Consider the following 16,168-nt stretch of genomic DNA (forward strand, 5'->3'; position numbering starts at 1 on the left):
TCAAGAAGGATCAGGGCTGCAGGTATCCAGGGCAGAACATTCCAGACAAGTGCACAATGTTCAGAAAAGTACAAGTGATATCAAGGAGCAGCGGTCAGACCAGCCGGCCAGGAACGAGTGAACAGGAGCTGGCCAGAAGACAGGCAGGGCCATATCACATCGGCCCGGGGCTGAACAGGAGCCAGGATTCTCATCAGTGTGGTGGAAGTCACCAATTCTCAGCAGGGGTTTCCATGATCTGATTGAAGCTGTTTTTAAAAAGACTCTGGCTGCTGCATAGAAAATGAAACATGGTATGTTTCACAGGGGAAGGTGGAGATGACATTGTGGAGCAGAAGCGGAGAGACCAATTACGAGGCAGTAGACATATCTCTGGAAACATGCTGGTGGCCTGGGCTGGGGCAGTAGATTGGGGCACATTTGGAAAATGAGCCAAGGGACATGTTGACAGATGGGATGAATTAGGGACATTGACAGGACTCCTAGGTTTCTGGCAACTGGCTGAATGGTAGACCTGGGTTAAGGATGGGAAGAAGACTAGATTTGGGAAAAATTAATGAAGAATTGTTTGGGGCATATCAAGGTCAAGATGCTTAGTAGACACTCAAGAAGAGAGGTCAGATGGTCACCTGGGTTCAGTAGAGAAGTCATGGTTAGAGAATCAAATAATTGGGAGTCATCAGGGCCTGCATGAGATTTAGCAGCTTAGGTGTTACCCGGTGGTAAGTGAGCACAGTAAAATCAGGAGACTTGGTCCTAACCCAGCCAGGTGGCAGGACATCCACCCAGAAGCCTGGGCGACGGGTACCAGCAAGGCAGGAGCAAAAACAAGCAGGTATGGAGCTGTGGAAGCCTAGGGATGGAGGCTGTGAAGAAGAAACAGTGGCCAGGCTGCCACAGGACCTGCGGACCAAGACTCCCCCATTAGGCAGACTGCTAGACCCTGTAATTTATTGTCCCAAAAGGAGCCTTCTGAGAGTGAAAGGAGGACTCTATTAGCGATTACACAAAACAGCAGGTATAAGTCAGACTCATTCCTGACAAGCAAGAATGGTCCCTTGCCCTAGTCATTGGTCCCTTGCTATGTAGAACTTGGTGCAAAGCCTAATAGGAGCAAGGTCAAGAGCAAGGGGAAAGGTGTGCGGTGACAGTTTCTCCAGATTTCACTGCCGGGATGATGAACAGGTCATAGGGTGCCCCTCAGCGATACAAAGAAAGAAAACACTTGATTCACATGACTCAGGTAAATCTCAGAGTGATTATGCTGAGCAAAAGAAGCCAGGCAAAAAGGAATTTCTGAGTCCTTTTATATTAAAAAAATCTAGAAAATATGGATTATCAATAGTGATGGCATGTGTGTGGTAGAGTGGAGGGGCCACCATAGGGTAGGAAGGAAATTTGGGAACGTGTCCATTGTGTTGAGTGTAGAGATAGTCCCCTGGCTGAATGGCATATGCACATGTTAGAACTCACCAAGTTAGTTACACAGTAAATGTGGCCGGTGCAGATGGGTGATATTCCTGATAGAGCTGGGAAAGAGGAGTCTTCGGGGAAGAGACAGAGACTGGTGGGCAAGCAGCAGGAGAAGGCTTGTGATCTTGTTTCAGGCGTGAACAGTGAAGTGTGGAACAGCTGCATGACACAGGCACATGTGTGCTGGGGGAAAAGGAGACAGGAAAACAAGGCAGGGGCGCTTTGTGAAGATCACGGTGTGACTTGCTGAGTGGTTTGGAACTCCTCACGTGCATTCTCCATCCTTTGTGCAAAGGCATTATCTGGAAAACGCGTTAGGAGTTCATAGATTCCTTGAAGTCACCACTGAGGCCATGGCCTTGGCACACACCCCACAACCCCTCAGCTGTGTGATCCCTGGTTTGGTGACAGAGCTGAGCCTCAACTGCCTGCTACACTGCCTGTCATGGGAACTGACGTGTGCACAGAGGCAGCCGTGCATGGATAAAACGTCCACCCTCACGGCCTTTGGAGAGAGATCAGGAGGTCCGTGCTGTGGCTTCCTTGGAGGACCCCGCAGGAAACAGCCCCAGTTGCCCACTTTAGCTCAAACCCTTCTGGGCGGTTTCTCTTGCCCTGTCTTACTCTCCATACTTCCTCTTCTAAACATCTGCCACATCAGTTACCTGTGCTGGGTTCTCGGCTCAGATTGCTCTCAAGACATCCAAGTGAGACTCTCATGCAGCCTGCAGTCTGCAATTTATGTGCCTCAGGCTTTTCTGACACGCCTGGCTGAGGAGCCATGCTTTTTTAAAATGTTGCTATAGTTAGTGATGAAAACCTATGATGGATTCACAAAGGAAAGGCAGATTTGCTCCTGGAGAGAGTTACCTCAGGTGGCAACATGAAGCTGAGGTTGAAGCAGCAAGAGCCAGAAAGCAGGGAGCCCAGTCAGAACAAATGTCCCAACAGGAGGTCCGGATGACGGAGGCAGTGACTGAGGCCATCTCTTTGTGAAAGTCCTTTGATTTTATAAGGGATAAATGCACATGGCACAGACAGGAGATGGAGTCTTTTTTAACATCCCCAGGGCCAACATTTTAGAAGGCTCACATTCCTAGCATTTGCGTGTTTTTCTGTGCTGGTATCTTCTCCTTCCAAATTTGATACATCCGCCTGATGCCACACATCCTCATTTTGTTAAATTTTGTGTTTCCAGGATCTTGACATTGGTGCCAAGAATGTGAAGCTTTATGTCAACAAAAACCTCATCTTTGATGGCGTGTTAGACAAAGGAGGCGGGGAAGGCCCAGCGGATCACAGCATCCCAATTGCCCCGAAGAAGGAGAGCAACGAGAGACCTGAGAATGCCCTGCGTGCCCATGCAGAAGAAAGCAGAGATGTTCTTGCAGTGGCTGGCACAGATGGGGACAAGGAGCCTAGTCTTAGTTGCTCACGGCCAGCTGAAACTGCAGTGGATATGAAGGTTTCTTCACAAGGAAATTTACTTGGCAAAAAGATGAATTCTACTAATTGTGTGAAAGATCGTTTGTCCAAGTTAGAGGAGGATTTAAGATTGCTGGCAGAGCCAGCCACAATGGGTGACGGGCCCAGTGCCCTTCCCTCCTCCCTGCTGGGGACACACCCTCCTCTGGACATGCAGCTATCTCTGATCCAACAGCTGGAAGACCTCACTGGCAGGAAAATCTCTGAACCACCAAGGAAAACCCCATGCTGGTTACAGCCCTCTACAACAGGGAGGGACAGGAAACAAGGGGGAAAGAAGCCAAAGCCCCTCTGGCTTGGTCCTGAGGAGCCAGTGGACTGCAAAGGGAGGCTCTCATCTGATGATGCCATTCTTGGGAGTCCTGGAGAGCCTGAGGCCAAGGACAAAAGCCCCTGGCAAGAGCAAGGACGGAGGGCCAGCTGGAATGTCATCACTGGGGAGAGACCCCAAAGGGTAGCCCCCAAAGTCTGTGGTGATGACTTAGACTTCTTTAATCAGCCCCGCAGCAGAGAGCGCCCTGCTAGTGGGAGGAGGGCCCTGAAGAAGGAGGCTGTCGGTGGTAGTCATGGTGATGACCAGCCTATCAGCAGAGGTAAGCTCCAGGCAGCAGTCTGACTTGGGAATTGTGCTGGTCCACTTTCTATTGTGTGTCAGAACTCCTTTCAGGAGGAAAGGTTTATTTTGATTCAGATTTCAGTTCGCTTACCTGTAAGAGGACACTGATTATGCCCATACATATTCTAGAAGAATCAGATGGGAGCACATAGGCACAATGCTCGGCCCAGAACTTGGCCCATAGAAGTGTCCAGCAGATGTTACTGCTGCTCTCTTCCTGTTCCTACTTCTCCCTTCTTCTTCCTCCATCCTCCCCCTACTTCTTCCCCTTCTTCCTCTCCTCTCTCTCCTCTGTATTCCTCCCTCCTCTTCTTCCCTCCCCTTCCTCCTTTCCTACCTGCACTCTGATCCTACCTTTTGCCAATATATCAATAGGCAAAGCCAATGCTTGTGTTTTTTAATTAATCAAATCTCATCTACTCTATCAGTATCTGGCAGACTCCTGACCTGTCAGTTAGGATTCAGAAGTGCTCCCTGTGGGTCCACTCTGGCTCCTTACAGATTTCTGCTGAGAATTTACAGTAAGACTGTGCATGAGGCCAGAGAAGAGGGTGGACAAAAAGAAACATCTTTTTGAGGACAGGCTCCTGGCTCATGATGAATCCTCTGCAGGGTAGAAGGAACAGTGTCAGAAGGTGTGTAGCAGCTGGATTTGACCTGTTTGCAGTTAGTCAGGACCTGTCCAAGCACCTCATCCAAAAGTGGGATACCTTGTGCTCAGATTTGCAGAACTCCATTGTACGGAAAAGAAAATAAGAGGTTGACGCAGCTTTTCCTGAGGTCACATAGCCAGGGAAGGCTGCAGTTAGATGTGTATTTAGGCCAACCAGCTGCAACATCCACGCTTCAGGTTACCTGTTAAGGTGCCCTGTTACAGTGGCTGTCAGGCTGTCACCCTGCCCCAGGAGAGTCAGGTCATTCCGAACATCCTTGTAAACAGTTGTGCCAGAGCCTCTGGGAGTTCCTGGGTGACAGGTAAAATTCTAACTTGCCCAAGTTTAGAAGACTGTCTCACAGTAATATCCTTCCAAGCATTTCATTCCTTGGCTCAATGACACCTTAAGCACTGAGCCTTTCAGATGTAATGCTTGTTAAGCCGATCATGCTAAAAAAGAAAGTTGCTTAGAAATTTTAAATTACATATTAGCTAGGGCTAAGTCCTATAGCCCACAGCCTCGGGGGAAAGCACTCAGGCCCAGCCCTTCCCAGTGCCCTGGGACTGTGATGACATCAGCACTGTGAGACAGCCTTACAGAGACTGCTAGGCCAGCAGAGCATCACGTAGTGATGACATCTGCATTTCAGAGGTACCCTTGCCCAGGGTCAGGTGGCTACAGGTGAAGTCCTATCAGCCGACGTGAGCAGTAGAGGGGTGCTATTTGGAGCATGCTCACAGAGCTCCTCACCCTAAAGGCAGCTGTTCATGAAATGGAACAGAAACAAGGAACCAGAAAGGTGTCAGGAACTTGCAGAGCTCCCTCCTGTCCCTCCTGGACTTCTGGGCCCACCTTTAGTCCCTCTGGCCAGCAAGCCTGCCTTTCCTCCTGCAGTTAGCTTTCTTTGTTTTATTTATAGGCAGCCTTTGGCCTCAGCCCTCTGATAACCCTGTCCCAGCTGTGGCTACAGCAGCCAATCCCAGAGTCTCAGAGAAGCAACTGATTGGTCTAGTTGGGTCCAGTGTCAACTCCTTGTCCCATCAGCAATGGCTAAGGAGTGACTCATAAGAATAAACCCAAGCACTGTATATCTCACTATGTACTTTGCCACTTCCCTTTATTAGCAGTTAGTTCATACCTCGTAGTGGCGCAGTCAGTTTTTATAAACTCAACTTCAGAGCTTCCTAGTTCATATTAGGCTCAACTCACTAGTAATTTGGAATTTTGGAGCCCATCATGTGGTAATCAGTGTTCCCTCCAGACCACACTGACTGCAGACTGCAGCAACAGCTTTCTGCTGCCCTTCGAGTTTACAATAAAAATATCAGCAATGACAGGACAGAATATTGGTCCCAGACACTAGGGAGCAGTGTATTCTCTCACAGACAGAGAGACATGTGGGCTCCAGCCAGCTGTCACATCTGAGAGGTCCAGGAGCAAGCATGCACTTCTTTACTTTCAGTCTCAGAGTGTGAACCTCATGGAGAAGAGGTCAGCAAGCAGACATAGAAAGGAGGTTGAGTGCCTATCTGCTGCATCAAAGCTGAAAGCCTTAGCCTAAGTCCTCAACATGTAACGTGCAGTGCTGGCTCTTCAGTGGACTTGCACACCAACCCCAGCCATTCATTTCCATCAGAAGAAATCAAATCACATAAACCTAAGCGGCGCCAGTCCATATAGGGAGTTCCTTCTCCAGATGTCTCACCTTGTTCCTGGAGGAGAGGGTGGGAGAACTTCTGTACTCTTTTTTAATGGAAGATGAGGAGGGGTGGGGAGAGAACAGGTGCAGGAGAACCAACAGGTGGATGGAGCATCCCGCAGCCTCAGACTTTATCTCAGGGGAGAGGGTAGGGGCAGAAACATGGTGCCAGCTATTCATCCCGTTAACAGAAAATACTGAGCATTTCCCCATATCAGACACTCTGGTGGGCACTGCGACACAGCAGAGGCAGGGATGTGTGGCAGAGAAGGCTTCTCCAAGGAGGTTGTGACAAGAAGACCTAGCCTAGGAGACATCTAGAGGGAGAGCATTTCTGGCAGAGGGCACAATACGGGCAAAGACTTCCAGGCAAGAAGAGACTTAGTATGCACTGGCTACAGAAAGACCAACAACTGGAGTGAGGTAATCCTATGGGGGAGAGGTGCAGAAGCCAGAGGGGACTATATGCAGGCCCCTGTGGGCATGGTGGGAGGCTCCTCCAAACTGTTGGAGGCACATGGAAGTTGAAGTGACAGAGTGGACTTGTCTGGACTTATCGTGTAGACATTGGATTTGGAAGATGTTGGCTAGGGGAAAGAGGCCAGAGCTTGATGTGTGAGGTTAGGTGCCCATTTTGGAGTCAGGGTAGATTAGGGCCAAGAGGAGTGGCGGTATCAGGAAGGAGCAGGTTTGGTGGCAAACCTGGAGCACTCCCAGACTTGGGTGGTGGGAGGGTGGCCCTGGGATGGGAGAAAACGGAGCTGCTGATCAAGAAGGAGAGAACCAAAGGTGTTTCTTAGGCCAGGGAGAGAGGAAATATCACATGTAAGAGGTTTTCCTGGAATGTCAAACATGAAGACTGCGAAAAGACTGGGAATCAGTGTTCACTTATAGAAAGGCATTTCAGCAGAAGATTCTGGGAATTGTAGAATTCTTACAAATGCAGAGGACAGAAAGCCACCAGGAATTTGGCCTCAGGCACGGCTGGACTCAGGAGCTCAGATAGCATCTTCAGGTCTGTATCTTCATCTCTTAGCTCATGTTCCCCATGTAGCCTTCATTTGCAGGCAAGATGTTACGGTTTATATCTAGATGTCTCCAAAACCTCATGTGATCATAGGTGGGCTTTGAAGGGTGACTGAATCATGATGGTGCTGTAGATAAATGTGATACTAGAAAACGAGGCCTGGTTGCAAGAAGTGGATCATTAGGGGCATAACCTGAAAGGGGGTATCTCCCTCCTGGCTTTTCCCTTCTCTCTGCTTTTGGCCACCATAATATGAGCAGCTTTTCCTCCACTATGCCCGTCTTCCATACCTTCTTGCTTCGAAGACAGCTGCCCATGAACTGAAAGCATGAGCCAAAATAAACCTGTTCTCCTTTAAGTCATGAGTGTCAGATATTATGCCCCAGCAATGAGAAAGTGACCAAGACAGACTTTGGTCTTAGTGAAGTGGGCGTATTGCTGACCATGTGGTTCAAAAGTCTTTGGAACTGAATTATCAAAGGAAATTTGGAAAGGTTTGGAAATGCTGTCTGGAAAGTCATCCCTACAGTTCTGTAAGCTGAGCTTGATGAGAGATTCCGGTCAGAGCTCAGAAGACCAAAATGTGAATAGAAATGTAGACAGTAAAGATCCGTTTCAGGAGATTTCAGCTGGGAACAAGAATGCCATTGGCAGTTGGACTCCAGACCATATATATTATTTTCCGGTGGAAAAAAATTTCTACATTTTGCTCACGTCCTAAGACTTTGCAGGAGACTTACATTAAGGACAGTGGACTAATTAATATGGTGGGGAACATACTAAGGAAGACCAATGTTAAGGCTGTGGTATAGGTACTGCTGGGGGCTTTTAACCTACATTGAGATCAAGAGCAGAAAACACACCTGAGAGACTTTTAGAAGATTTGAGTTTTACTGGTAAGGCAACTTCTGTAAAGTTGGGGTTTACAAAATTTCAGAACAGGTTGCTTGCTGAAAAGATTAGCCTTAAAAGGAAGAAACTGCATTGGGACACTAGGAAGGATGGATGACTTGAGGCTTTGTGAGGAACCTGCAAGACCTCACCTTTTCAAGATCAAGGGTGAAAATTGTAAAGCTTTAATTTGAGAAGAGTTACAAGGCACCATGCTCTAGAAAAGCCACCTAATGAATTGGTTTGCTGGAATTCACTTCACAGTGCTCAGCTATCCTCAGAAACCTCTACATGTATGGTTCAAGGGGACAAGGCTACTGCTTGAACTGACAGCAGACCTTGGCACCATCCATATAGTGCTAGTTTTATAAGCATGCAGAATGCAAGAGTTGTGGGGTCAGAGAAGCTTCAACTCAGATTTCAGAAAAAGGCCTAGAAGGGCAGGCAGTGTGCCCCTGAGAGGGCAATGTAGAAAGCTGTGGGAATGAAAGTGTAGTGGAAACCCCAGAAAACTGGAGAAGCCAGGAATATAAATGTCTGAGAAAAGCCACAAGGAGTGAGCAAAGCCAGTCCAAGAGAGAGATCACAAGGACTATAACCTTAGGCAGTCCTGTAGGAGCAGGGCCGCCAAAACCATTTGGAATTTGTATCTTGCCACAGTTTACTCAGATACTGCACATGGAGCTGCTGAGCTGGGTTTTCATTTTGCTTTAGTCTCATTCATTTTTATCCCTCTGCTCCCCCTTTTTGGAAGGGAGGATTTTTATCCTATGCCATTGTGTGTCAGCAGTGTTTAATTTTCTTTTTCACTTTTACAGTGGCTCACAGCTAAACTCTCCTGTAAGTCTCAGAGGAGACTTTGGATTTGGACTTTTTCCACAGTACTGTAACTATTAAGATTTTGGCAACTCTTAGAGATAGAATAAATGCATTTTGCATAAAAGCACATGAGCCTTTGAGGGGCAGGGACAGAATGTTATGGTTTATATCTCAATGTTCCCCCAAGGCCTCATGCACTCATAAGAAGGGATTTCAAAAGGAGATTAAATTATGGGGATGCTATAGCTAAATGTGACATTAGGAGGTAGAGTCTGGTTGGAAGAGGTGGGTCACTGGAGCTGTGACCTGAAAAAGCACACCATATCTTTCCCATATCTGGGTTTGTTCTTTGCTCCCTGACCACTGTGACATGAGCAGGGTTTCATCCACTAAGCTCCTCTGCTATGTCATCCTGCCTTAGAACCAGGTAGCTGTGGGACTAAAAACATGAGGCAAAATAAACATCTGCTCCTTTAAGTTGTGGGTGTCAGGTATTATGTTCTAGCAACAAGAAAGTGACTGAGACACAGATTCTCCCCAAAGTGTCGCAAAATGGCCCCTTCCAGTCCACTCCTATATCCTACCAGCCCAGCATGGCCTGTTTAAAGCCAGTCTCTCTGTGAGCTCAGCTGGGAAGGATACTGTCAGCCCTTCTCAGTCTGGATGGCCTGAAGGTGGGGGCATCTACAAAGGGAAATCAAAGAAGGGTAAGCTGAGTTGAGGTGGAAAAAAACAATAACTCTACAAAGAGACAGCAAATGGCAGGGGGTTGAGGGAGACACAGCATCTGCATGAAAAGGAGAAACCAGGGAGTGTTTGGAGGGAGCCACAGAATCAGGCCAGGTTCCCATTTCTTCCCTCCTAGGTAGAAGAGATTTATGTGTGTGTACAGGCAGAGTGAGGGTAGGTGCCAGAGGGGAAGGAGTGATTGAAGATCCTGGAGGGAGGAGATAATTGATGGAGCCAGGCCCCCACCAAGACAAGCAGAAAATGGAGTGCAGGGCACGGTATGATATAAAAGGGGAGAAAAACAGAATGTCAGTGTCGCTGGCTGCTGTTTTTCCAAATGACACCTTTGGGTAGTGGTTGGCTGTGGTGTAGCTGCAAGCACTACACTCTGCCTGATGCTCACACCAAGGTCTCCAGGGCGTCTGTGGAGGGCTGGCCTGGTTCCCGGCAATCTGGGGCTGTGGGCTTTGGCTACACACGGAAGCAGATCCCTTATTTTGTAGTGTACCTGGCTTGTTTACTTTTCTAGTAGATTACATTTTTTCTTGACTTTAAAAATAATACAAGTAAGGAATCTGCAAGATAAAATATAAAGAAGACAATAATACTACTCTCCGCCTGCCACCCTGGCACACTTCACCTGTGCTTGAACGCACTGCATCTAAAGCTGCACATCGGGCTTTCCCCTCTTACATTCTTTCTCAAGGCTTCCACCTGCCATTTGGTACTTTTCAGTTGTGTCATTAGTCATGTGCCACCTCAAGCACAGCCCCTCCTGTCGCTGACTCAGTGTCGCCTGCGTCTTGAGAGCTTTGAAGCAGGGAAGGACTTCTGACGGGACCAAATGGTCTTGCGGTGTGCACTTTCCCTCACAGCTGTGAGACGCCTGAGAGAACAGCTCACAGGGAGGGAGGCCGGTGCAGCTCACAGTTCCGAGAGTGTTGCTTTCTGATTGGTTGGCACTGATGTTCAGGGCCTGTGCTGAGGCACCACATCATGGTGGTAGCTTCCAGTTTGTGGAGAAGGAAGCTACTCCCCTATGGGGACCAGAAAGGGCAGAAAGAGAAGGAAATGGAGCCCTTGTGTCCCCTTCAAGGCTTTCCGCCCCGGTGATCTGACCAGACCCCACCTCACAAGGGTTCTGCTGCAGTCTGGGGAACCAAACCTTTAACACGTAGGCCATTGGAGACTTCAAGATCCAAAATTGAACTTCCCTTTGGTTTCTATAATAGTTGTATTTTTAGCAAAATGGAAGTCTATTAAAAATATTTTGTTTGTAAAACAAATAAGTTCTAGGTTTGAGTGATCGTAAATAATTTTTTGCCAACATGAACATGTAGTGGTGGAGTTGGAAATTGTGTGGGACAGGTTTGTCCTGTGCAGGGTAGGACAGTAACATCCCAGACCCATCCTTCAAATGCAGGTAGGGCCCCTGAGGCAAGGAGACAGCCAAGAGTGGCCCATGTGGTTTGGATGACACTCTCTGGATGGTGGCAGTCCTGAATGAGAGGCACTACCTAAGACAGTTCCGAAAGGTCCACATTTCTGCATGTACCGCTAACGGCATCATCCCTCTCATGTGCTTTCTTCCAGAGGACACTCGGGCCACCAAGACGCCTCCACGATCATGGTGTCGCACTGAGCAGGAACACATGCTGCACGAGTCATGGGACTCCCTCAGTGCCTTCAACCGCTCCCATCGGGGCCGAATCTCCCACCTGGAGCCCCAGGGGGACATCTTGGATGAGTTCCTGCAGCAACAGAGGAGCAGTCGGTCCAGGGACCAGCCACCACCCTGCAGGGCTGAAGAGTCAGAGCTATCAAAGATGCAAACTGACTGCTCTGTGGAGACAGATGGCAGCAGTGACTTCAAAATCCCTGTCTTGCCTTATGGGCAGCACCTGGTCATTGACATCAAGTCTACATGGGGTGACAGACACTATGTCGGGCTTAACGGGATAGAAATCTTCAGTTCCAAGGGGGAACCAGTGCACATTTCAGCCATTACAGCAGATCCACCTGACATCAATGTTCTGCCAGCTTACGGTAAAGACCCTCGAGTGGTCACCAACCTCATTGACGGGGTGAATAGGACCCAAGATGATATGCATGTCTGGCTAGCCCCCTTCACTCCAGGCCAGCCCCACTCCATTTCCATTGACTTCATGCACCCTTGCCAAGTCGCCCTGATCAGGGTGTGGAACTATAACAAATCCAGGATCCATTCCTTCCGGGGCGTGAAGGACATCACGATGCTATTGGATGGGCAGTGCATCTTTGACGGAGAGATCGCCAAGGCCTCAGGGACCCTGACAGGAGGTATGGTATAATTGGCAGGATGTTCTTGAAGCCCCCATGTGCTGCTCATTGAGGCTGTGAGCGGAAAAAATAAACCCCCAGGCTTACCTACAACATTGAGGGTCTTTCTTGCAACCTGGGCATGCCAGAGCTGGCCTCATGTCTTTTCATCTCCTCCACTAAGAGAGCCTAAGTGTATTAGGGTACTGAGTCCTGAGTCTGCGGAAGGGTTCTGTCCTGGAGTAATGCATTGTACAAGTGCTTTTAGTGGAATCTTGGGATCAGACCATGAGGTTATAATTTCGGGGGAAGCCAAGCCTGGGCACATCTCTAGGGAGCTGCAGACCATAAAGTGTGTGGTCTCCTGGCTTCAGGCAAAGGAGCGGGCTATTGGGAGCTGGTCAGTCCCTGGAGCCAGTTTCCCAGGTTGGAAGTGGAACACTCACACCCTTTCAGAAAGGCACCCGTGAAAAGAATGAGCAGGGACCTGGGTGTGACACCTGAAGCATCAGCTACATTGCCCCACCCACACCAAAGAAATAAATGTCACCTGTTTGATAGCAGATTATAGTGGTTCTGGTTCCCAGAGGTCCCTTAATTGGATCTTAGGCTTTGTGAACTCGCTTCTCCATTTGCAAATGTGAGGAATAAGACAGCTCACAAACACAGCCAGCAACCTTTAGGTCGTTGGGGTCACACGGCACAAAGGTTGATGGGTTTAGGTTCTGAGTATTCACATGGTTGAAATGTGAGATGAACTGCCCCTTTGTCTTCCTGGTAACACACTCAGCCCCAGAGCACTTTGGAGACACCATCTTATTCACAACTGACGACGACATCCTCGAAGCCGTATTCTGTTCAGATGAGATGTTTGGTGCTGACGTGGAGAGCCTGTGTGACCTGCAGTTGGAGGAGACGCCACGGAGACCCAGCACGGCTGACAGCGATGGCCAGGAGCGGCCCTTCACCCAGGCCGGCTTGTGCACCGATGACTGGGTAGGACTGGGCGGAGGCAGCCCGCAGCCACTCTGCTCCTAGCTCAAAGTAGGGTGAAAAGAATTAAGACAGATCCTTTAAGTTGCTCAGGCTACTATTGTGACATTCCCCCATTGTTTTCCTTCATTTTTTTGTCCTGTATGTCATATTTAGCTCTCTAATTATTTTTTGTATATTTAACCAAAGTGAAGAATGCAACTGAATTTTAATTGAACCCACAAGATGTCAGCTGTGTGTCATGTGTATAAGTTAGAAGTTGGCAGTCTCGGAGGAGTTTTTCCTTTGGGTTGTGTTTTGACCCCTCACGGTGTTTTGGATGCGAAACCAGACATCCCTTTAACAGGCAGCCTTGCAATTTGAGTCACAGTCAGCATGGCCATGGCGGTTGCATTTGAGTGGTGTTGCCATGCACGTGTGGTCCTGCGTTAGTGTGTTTGCCCCCACAGTGGCCTTTGAGCCACTTTGCGTTCCCATTGAGGAACTGAGGCACAGACAGGTTAAATGACTTACCTAAGAGGACGTCGGCTAGAATTTGAATTCATGGGTCTAAACCTTATGCTTTTCATCATTATACACATTTTTTTAAAAAATAAGATGATCTTCAAAGGAAACGTCAGTCCAAGTCGCCAGAGTCTCTGCGGACCTTCTTGTGAACATGAGGGGAAAGGAGATTATTAAGCCGGTGGGCCGGAGGCTGGGAACAGCCAGAAGCAACAGGAGAGAAGGGTGGGTTGTGGGAATGTCATGACCAAGGCCCAGCAGCAAAATGTGCTGCTGGATCACACTGCAGGATCAGGCAGAGCAGGAGGACAAGATGGCAGGCAGTGGAGGCACCATCACTGCACCATTGTGTCCCTCCTACATCTAAGGAAAGCAGTTGTCACACTGCCCAGGCGACAGTTTGCTTACCCACTGGCTCTTGTTAGTCTCAAGAGAAGCTAGAAATCTTGGTTTTTATGTAAAATCTCAATTTAAAAAGGACAGCTAATGCAGATGTGTTCCAACTTTCTCCGGCTACTAAACATGCCATGGTCTGACTTGCTCTGTGGTCTCCCTTTGGGAATTGACCTCGAGGTTTCCCATTGCCCAGGTTTTCCAGGAAACAAAGGTTCTCACTGGGACCTCATGGATGGACCCAGCGTCATGTACTGGAGACAAGCAGATTTGCTCCTTTTTTGTGCATCAGTCTGCTGTCTCTGTAAAATAGAGAAGACAATTCTGCCCTGACATAGGGTGCAGAGAAATAATTAGCAGTGTGGACATGGAACCCAAGGAGTAGGTGTGGCAGCCACTTCTGATTTTATCCTGACTGCTCATGAGAGTCAAGTGGGACTTTAGAAATGTAGACACCTAGGCCCCACCTGGAGGTACTGGCCCTGAGAACAGCCAAGTTGCAAAGCACTCTTCAGTTTGAATCCTGCCTTCTTTTCTCCCTCCTTCTTCCTTTCTTCTTTCCTTCCTCCCTCCTTCTCCCTAGATGAACATTATAGGGTCCGTCTGTTAAGAAAAACCTAAGCATCTTACCGTAATGTCACTCATTTCCACTGCCAGCAGTTGCAGCTGGCAGGGATCAGCCCCGAAGGCGCACACTAGTCACAGAGCTTCTGCAAAGGCTGATGTGCCAGAAAAGAAGCAGGGATTTCCCGGGACGTGGGGTAGGCCTCTGTATTTGGAACACAGCAAGCCAGCTGTGTGAGTGCCACTAAAACAACCCCCTTTCTCTCTGCTTCTTCCCTGACCACTGTGCAGGCCCCGGGGCTAGAGCTGCCACCCAGTGCCCCTCTCTCTGAAGTCACCACACCGGAACCAGGCATCTACCATGGCATCTGTGAGTACTGCCTGCCCAGAGTGTGGAGGGGTGTTCCAGCCACTTGGGGCAGGGTTTCCTTGGTCAGTTAGCCAGTTGCACACTCCACAGAAATGCCAGGCTGTGGGGCAAGTAAGGGCTCTGAACTTGGCCTGGCAAGGCTGCCCCCGTTCGGAGGAGCAGTGCCTCCTTGCAGGTTACCTTCCCAAGGGGTAGTTTGCATTTTGCACATGGAGGCCTGTGTCCACTGTGGGTCTGATGGGGAGGCTGGAGCTGGAGCCTACAAGTGTAGAAGAGGAGCGCTCAGCACCAGAGGGGCCTTGGGCAATGAATTGTCCCCAAAGTGGTGGGAGCTGCTGGTTCACATGCAGCCTCAGAGCAGAGGAATACCCCAGGCCAGTCTGTGTCTCCCCTTTCCAGTTGACCAGGGTGGGGGTGGGTGGGGTGGTACAAACACCGCCCTGGGTACCAGATTCTTTGACCTCTGCGAGGTCAGCAATCCAGCTTTTTGTATGAGCTCTCCAGATTCTTAAATGTTGAATAATTTTATGTTTTAAGATACTGCATAAGCCTAATAAAACACCTGCCGTGACCTCTGGATAAATCCCATCTGGTCCCTGGCTATTCATCCCTTCTCCAGGCCTCCTTGCTGCCAGCTCCTCCCCATCTTCAGGCCCATCCACATCTTCCAACTTCCCAGGCTCTGCAGGCCAAGGTCATAGCTAGCTGTGATCTCCTCCCCATGTTTTCTTGACAGGCTCTGCCTGTGGTCTTCAGGCAGCTTCACTTCCAGCTCTGTCTTATCCCCTGTGCCTGCTCCCCATTCCAGTTCATTTCCTGAAAACAAGAGCTATGACATTGTTCCCCCCTTCCCCCTGAGGCCCAGAGTGAAGCCCTAGCCCTTGGCCTGCTCCTCCCCACACCCCGCCCAAAGCCCTCCTGGCACTGACCAGAGTCTGAGAGCAGTTCTGCAGTGACATCCAGGTTGCACTTGGGCCCTGCATCGGGGCATGGCAGCAGGCGGGTCTGAGGATTAGGTGGAGGGAGAAGTCAGGCTTCAGTCAGCCCTGCAGGATGCTCGGAGGCTAGGGCCTTTCAGGGTGTCCTAGGAAAGTGAAGGAGTAGTGTCCCCAGATCACTAGATATGGGCTGTACCCCCCACCCCAGCAGGGCCCTTTGCAGAGAGTTGGGGAGTCTCAAGTGGGCGTTCTCAGCAGTGAACCAGGCCTTCACCCTCCAGTGCTTCAGTCCCGGGGGGTTGGGAGGGGTCTTGGCAGTGCACACCATGCCCTTCCTTTGGGCCACTCAGCTGTGCTCAGCAGCAGCTGTCCCCTCCCTCCGTCCTCAGTGAGAGCTTCATCCCACTAAGAAAGATAAAGTGTTGTAGAATATAGGAAGGTGACTTATTTGGAATCCCCACAAACCCTCACATTCCAGGCAACTCTCCAGAACAACATTCTAAAAAACCAACCTAATGTAGGCAAGAGCCTGGTTTGAGGAAGGCTTTGTTTTTCATGCAGGCACACACAGGGGTCTTCCTTGCCAAAGGCACTGGCCACGCCCAGCCCCTACTGTCCATTTCCATCTTCCAGATTAGACCAGGAAGCTGAGGGGTGGTGAGCTTGAGTAACGGCCCCTGGTCGCACAGCTAGTACTGAAGCTGGGTGTAAGC

The 16,168-nt window shown here is 49.3% G+C and overlaps 1 protein-coding gene across 9 annotated transcripts in view; it reads left to right on the forward strand.

Moving 5' to 3' along the window:
• Positions 1-16,168, forward strand: part of Katnip (katanin interacting protein) — a 193,377-nt gene that overhangs the window by 156,163 nt on the left and 21,046 nt on the right. For all 9 annotated transcript variants that reach the window (XM_063226709.1, XM_063226710.1, XM_013141984.2 and 6 more), the window contains 4 exons: positions 2,672-3,551; positions 10,989-11,714; positions 12,484-12,689; positions 14,439-14,517. In XM_063226709.1, the coding sequence (XP_063082779.1) occupies positions 2,672-3,551; positions 10,989-11,714; positions 12,484-12,689; positions 14,439-14,517 (1,891 nt within the window). The remainder of the gene's footprint in view (positions 1-2,671; positions 3,552-10,988; positions 11,715-12,483; positions 12,690-14,438; positions 14,518-16,168) is intronic.

The sequence above is a fragment of the Cavia porcellus genome, unplaced genomic scaffold, assembly GCF_034190915.1.
Source record: "Cavia porcellus strain 051 isolate PalLab524CR breed Dunkin Hartley unplaced genomic scaffold, mCavPor4.1 scaffold_16, whole genome shotgun sequence".
NCBI classification, from domain to species: domain Eukaryota; kingdom Metazoa; phylum Chordata; class Mammalia; order Rodentia; family Caviidae; genus Cavia; species Cavia porcellus.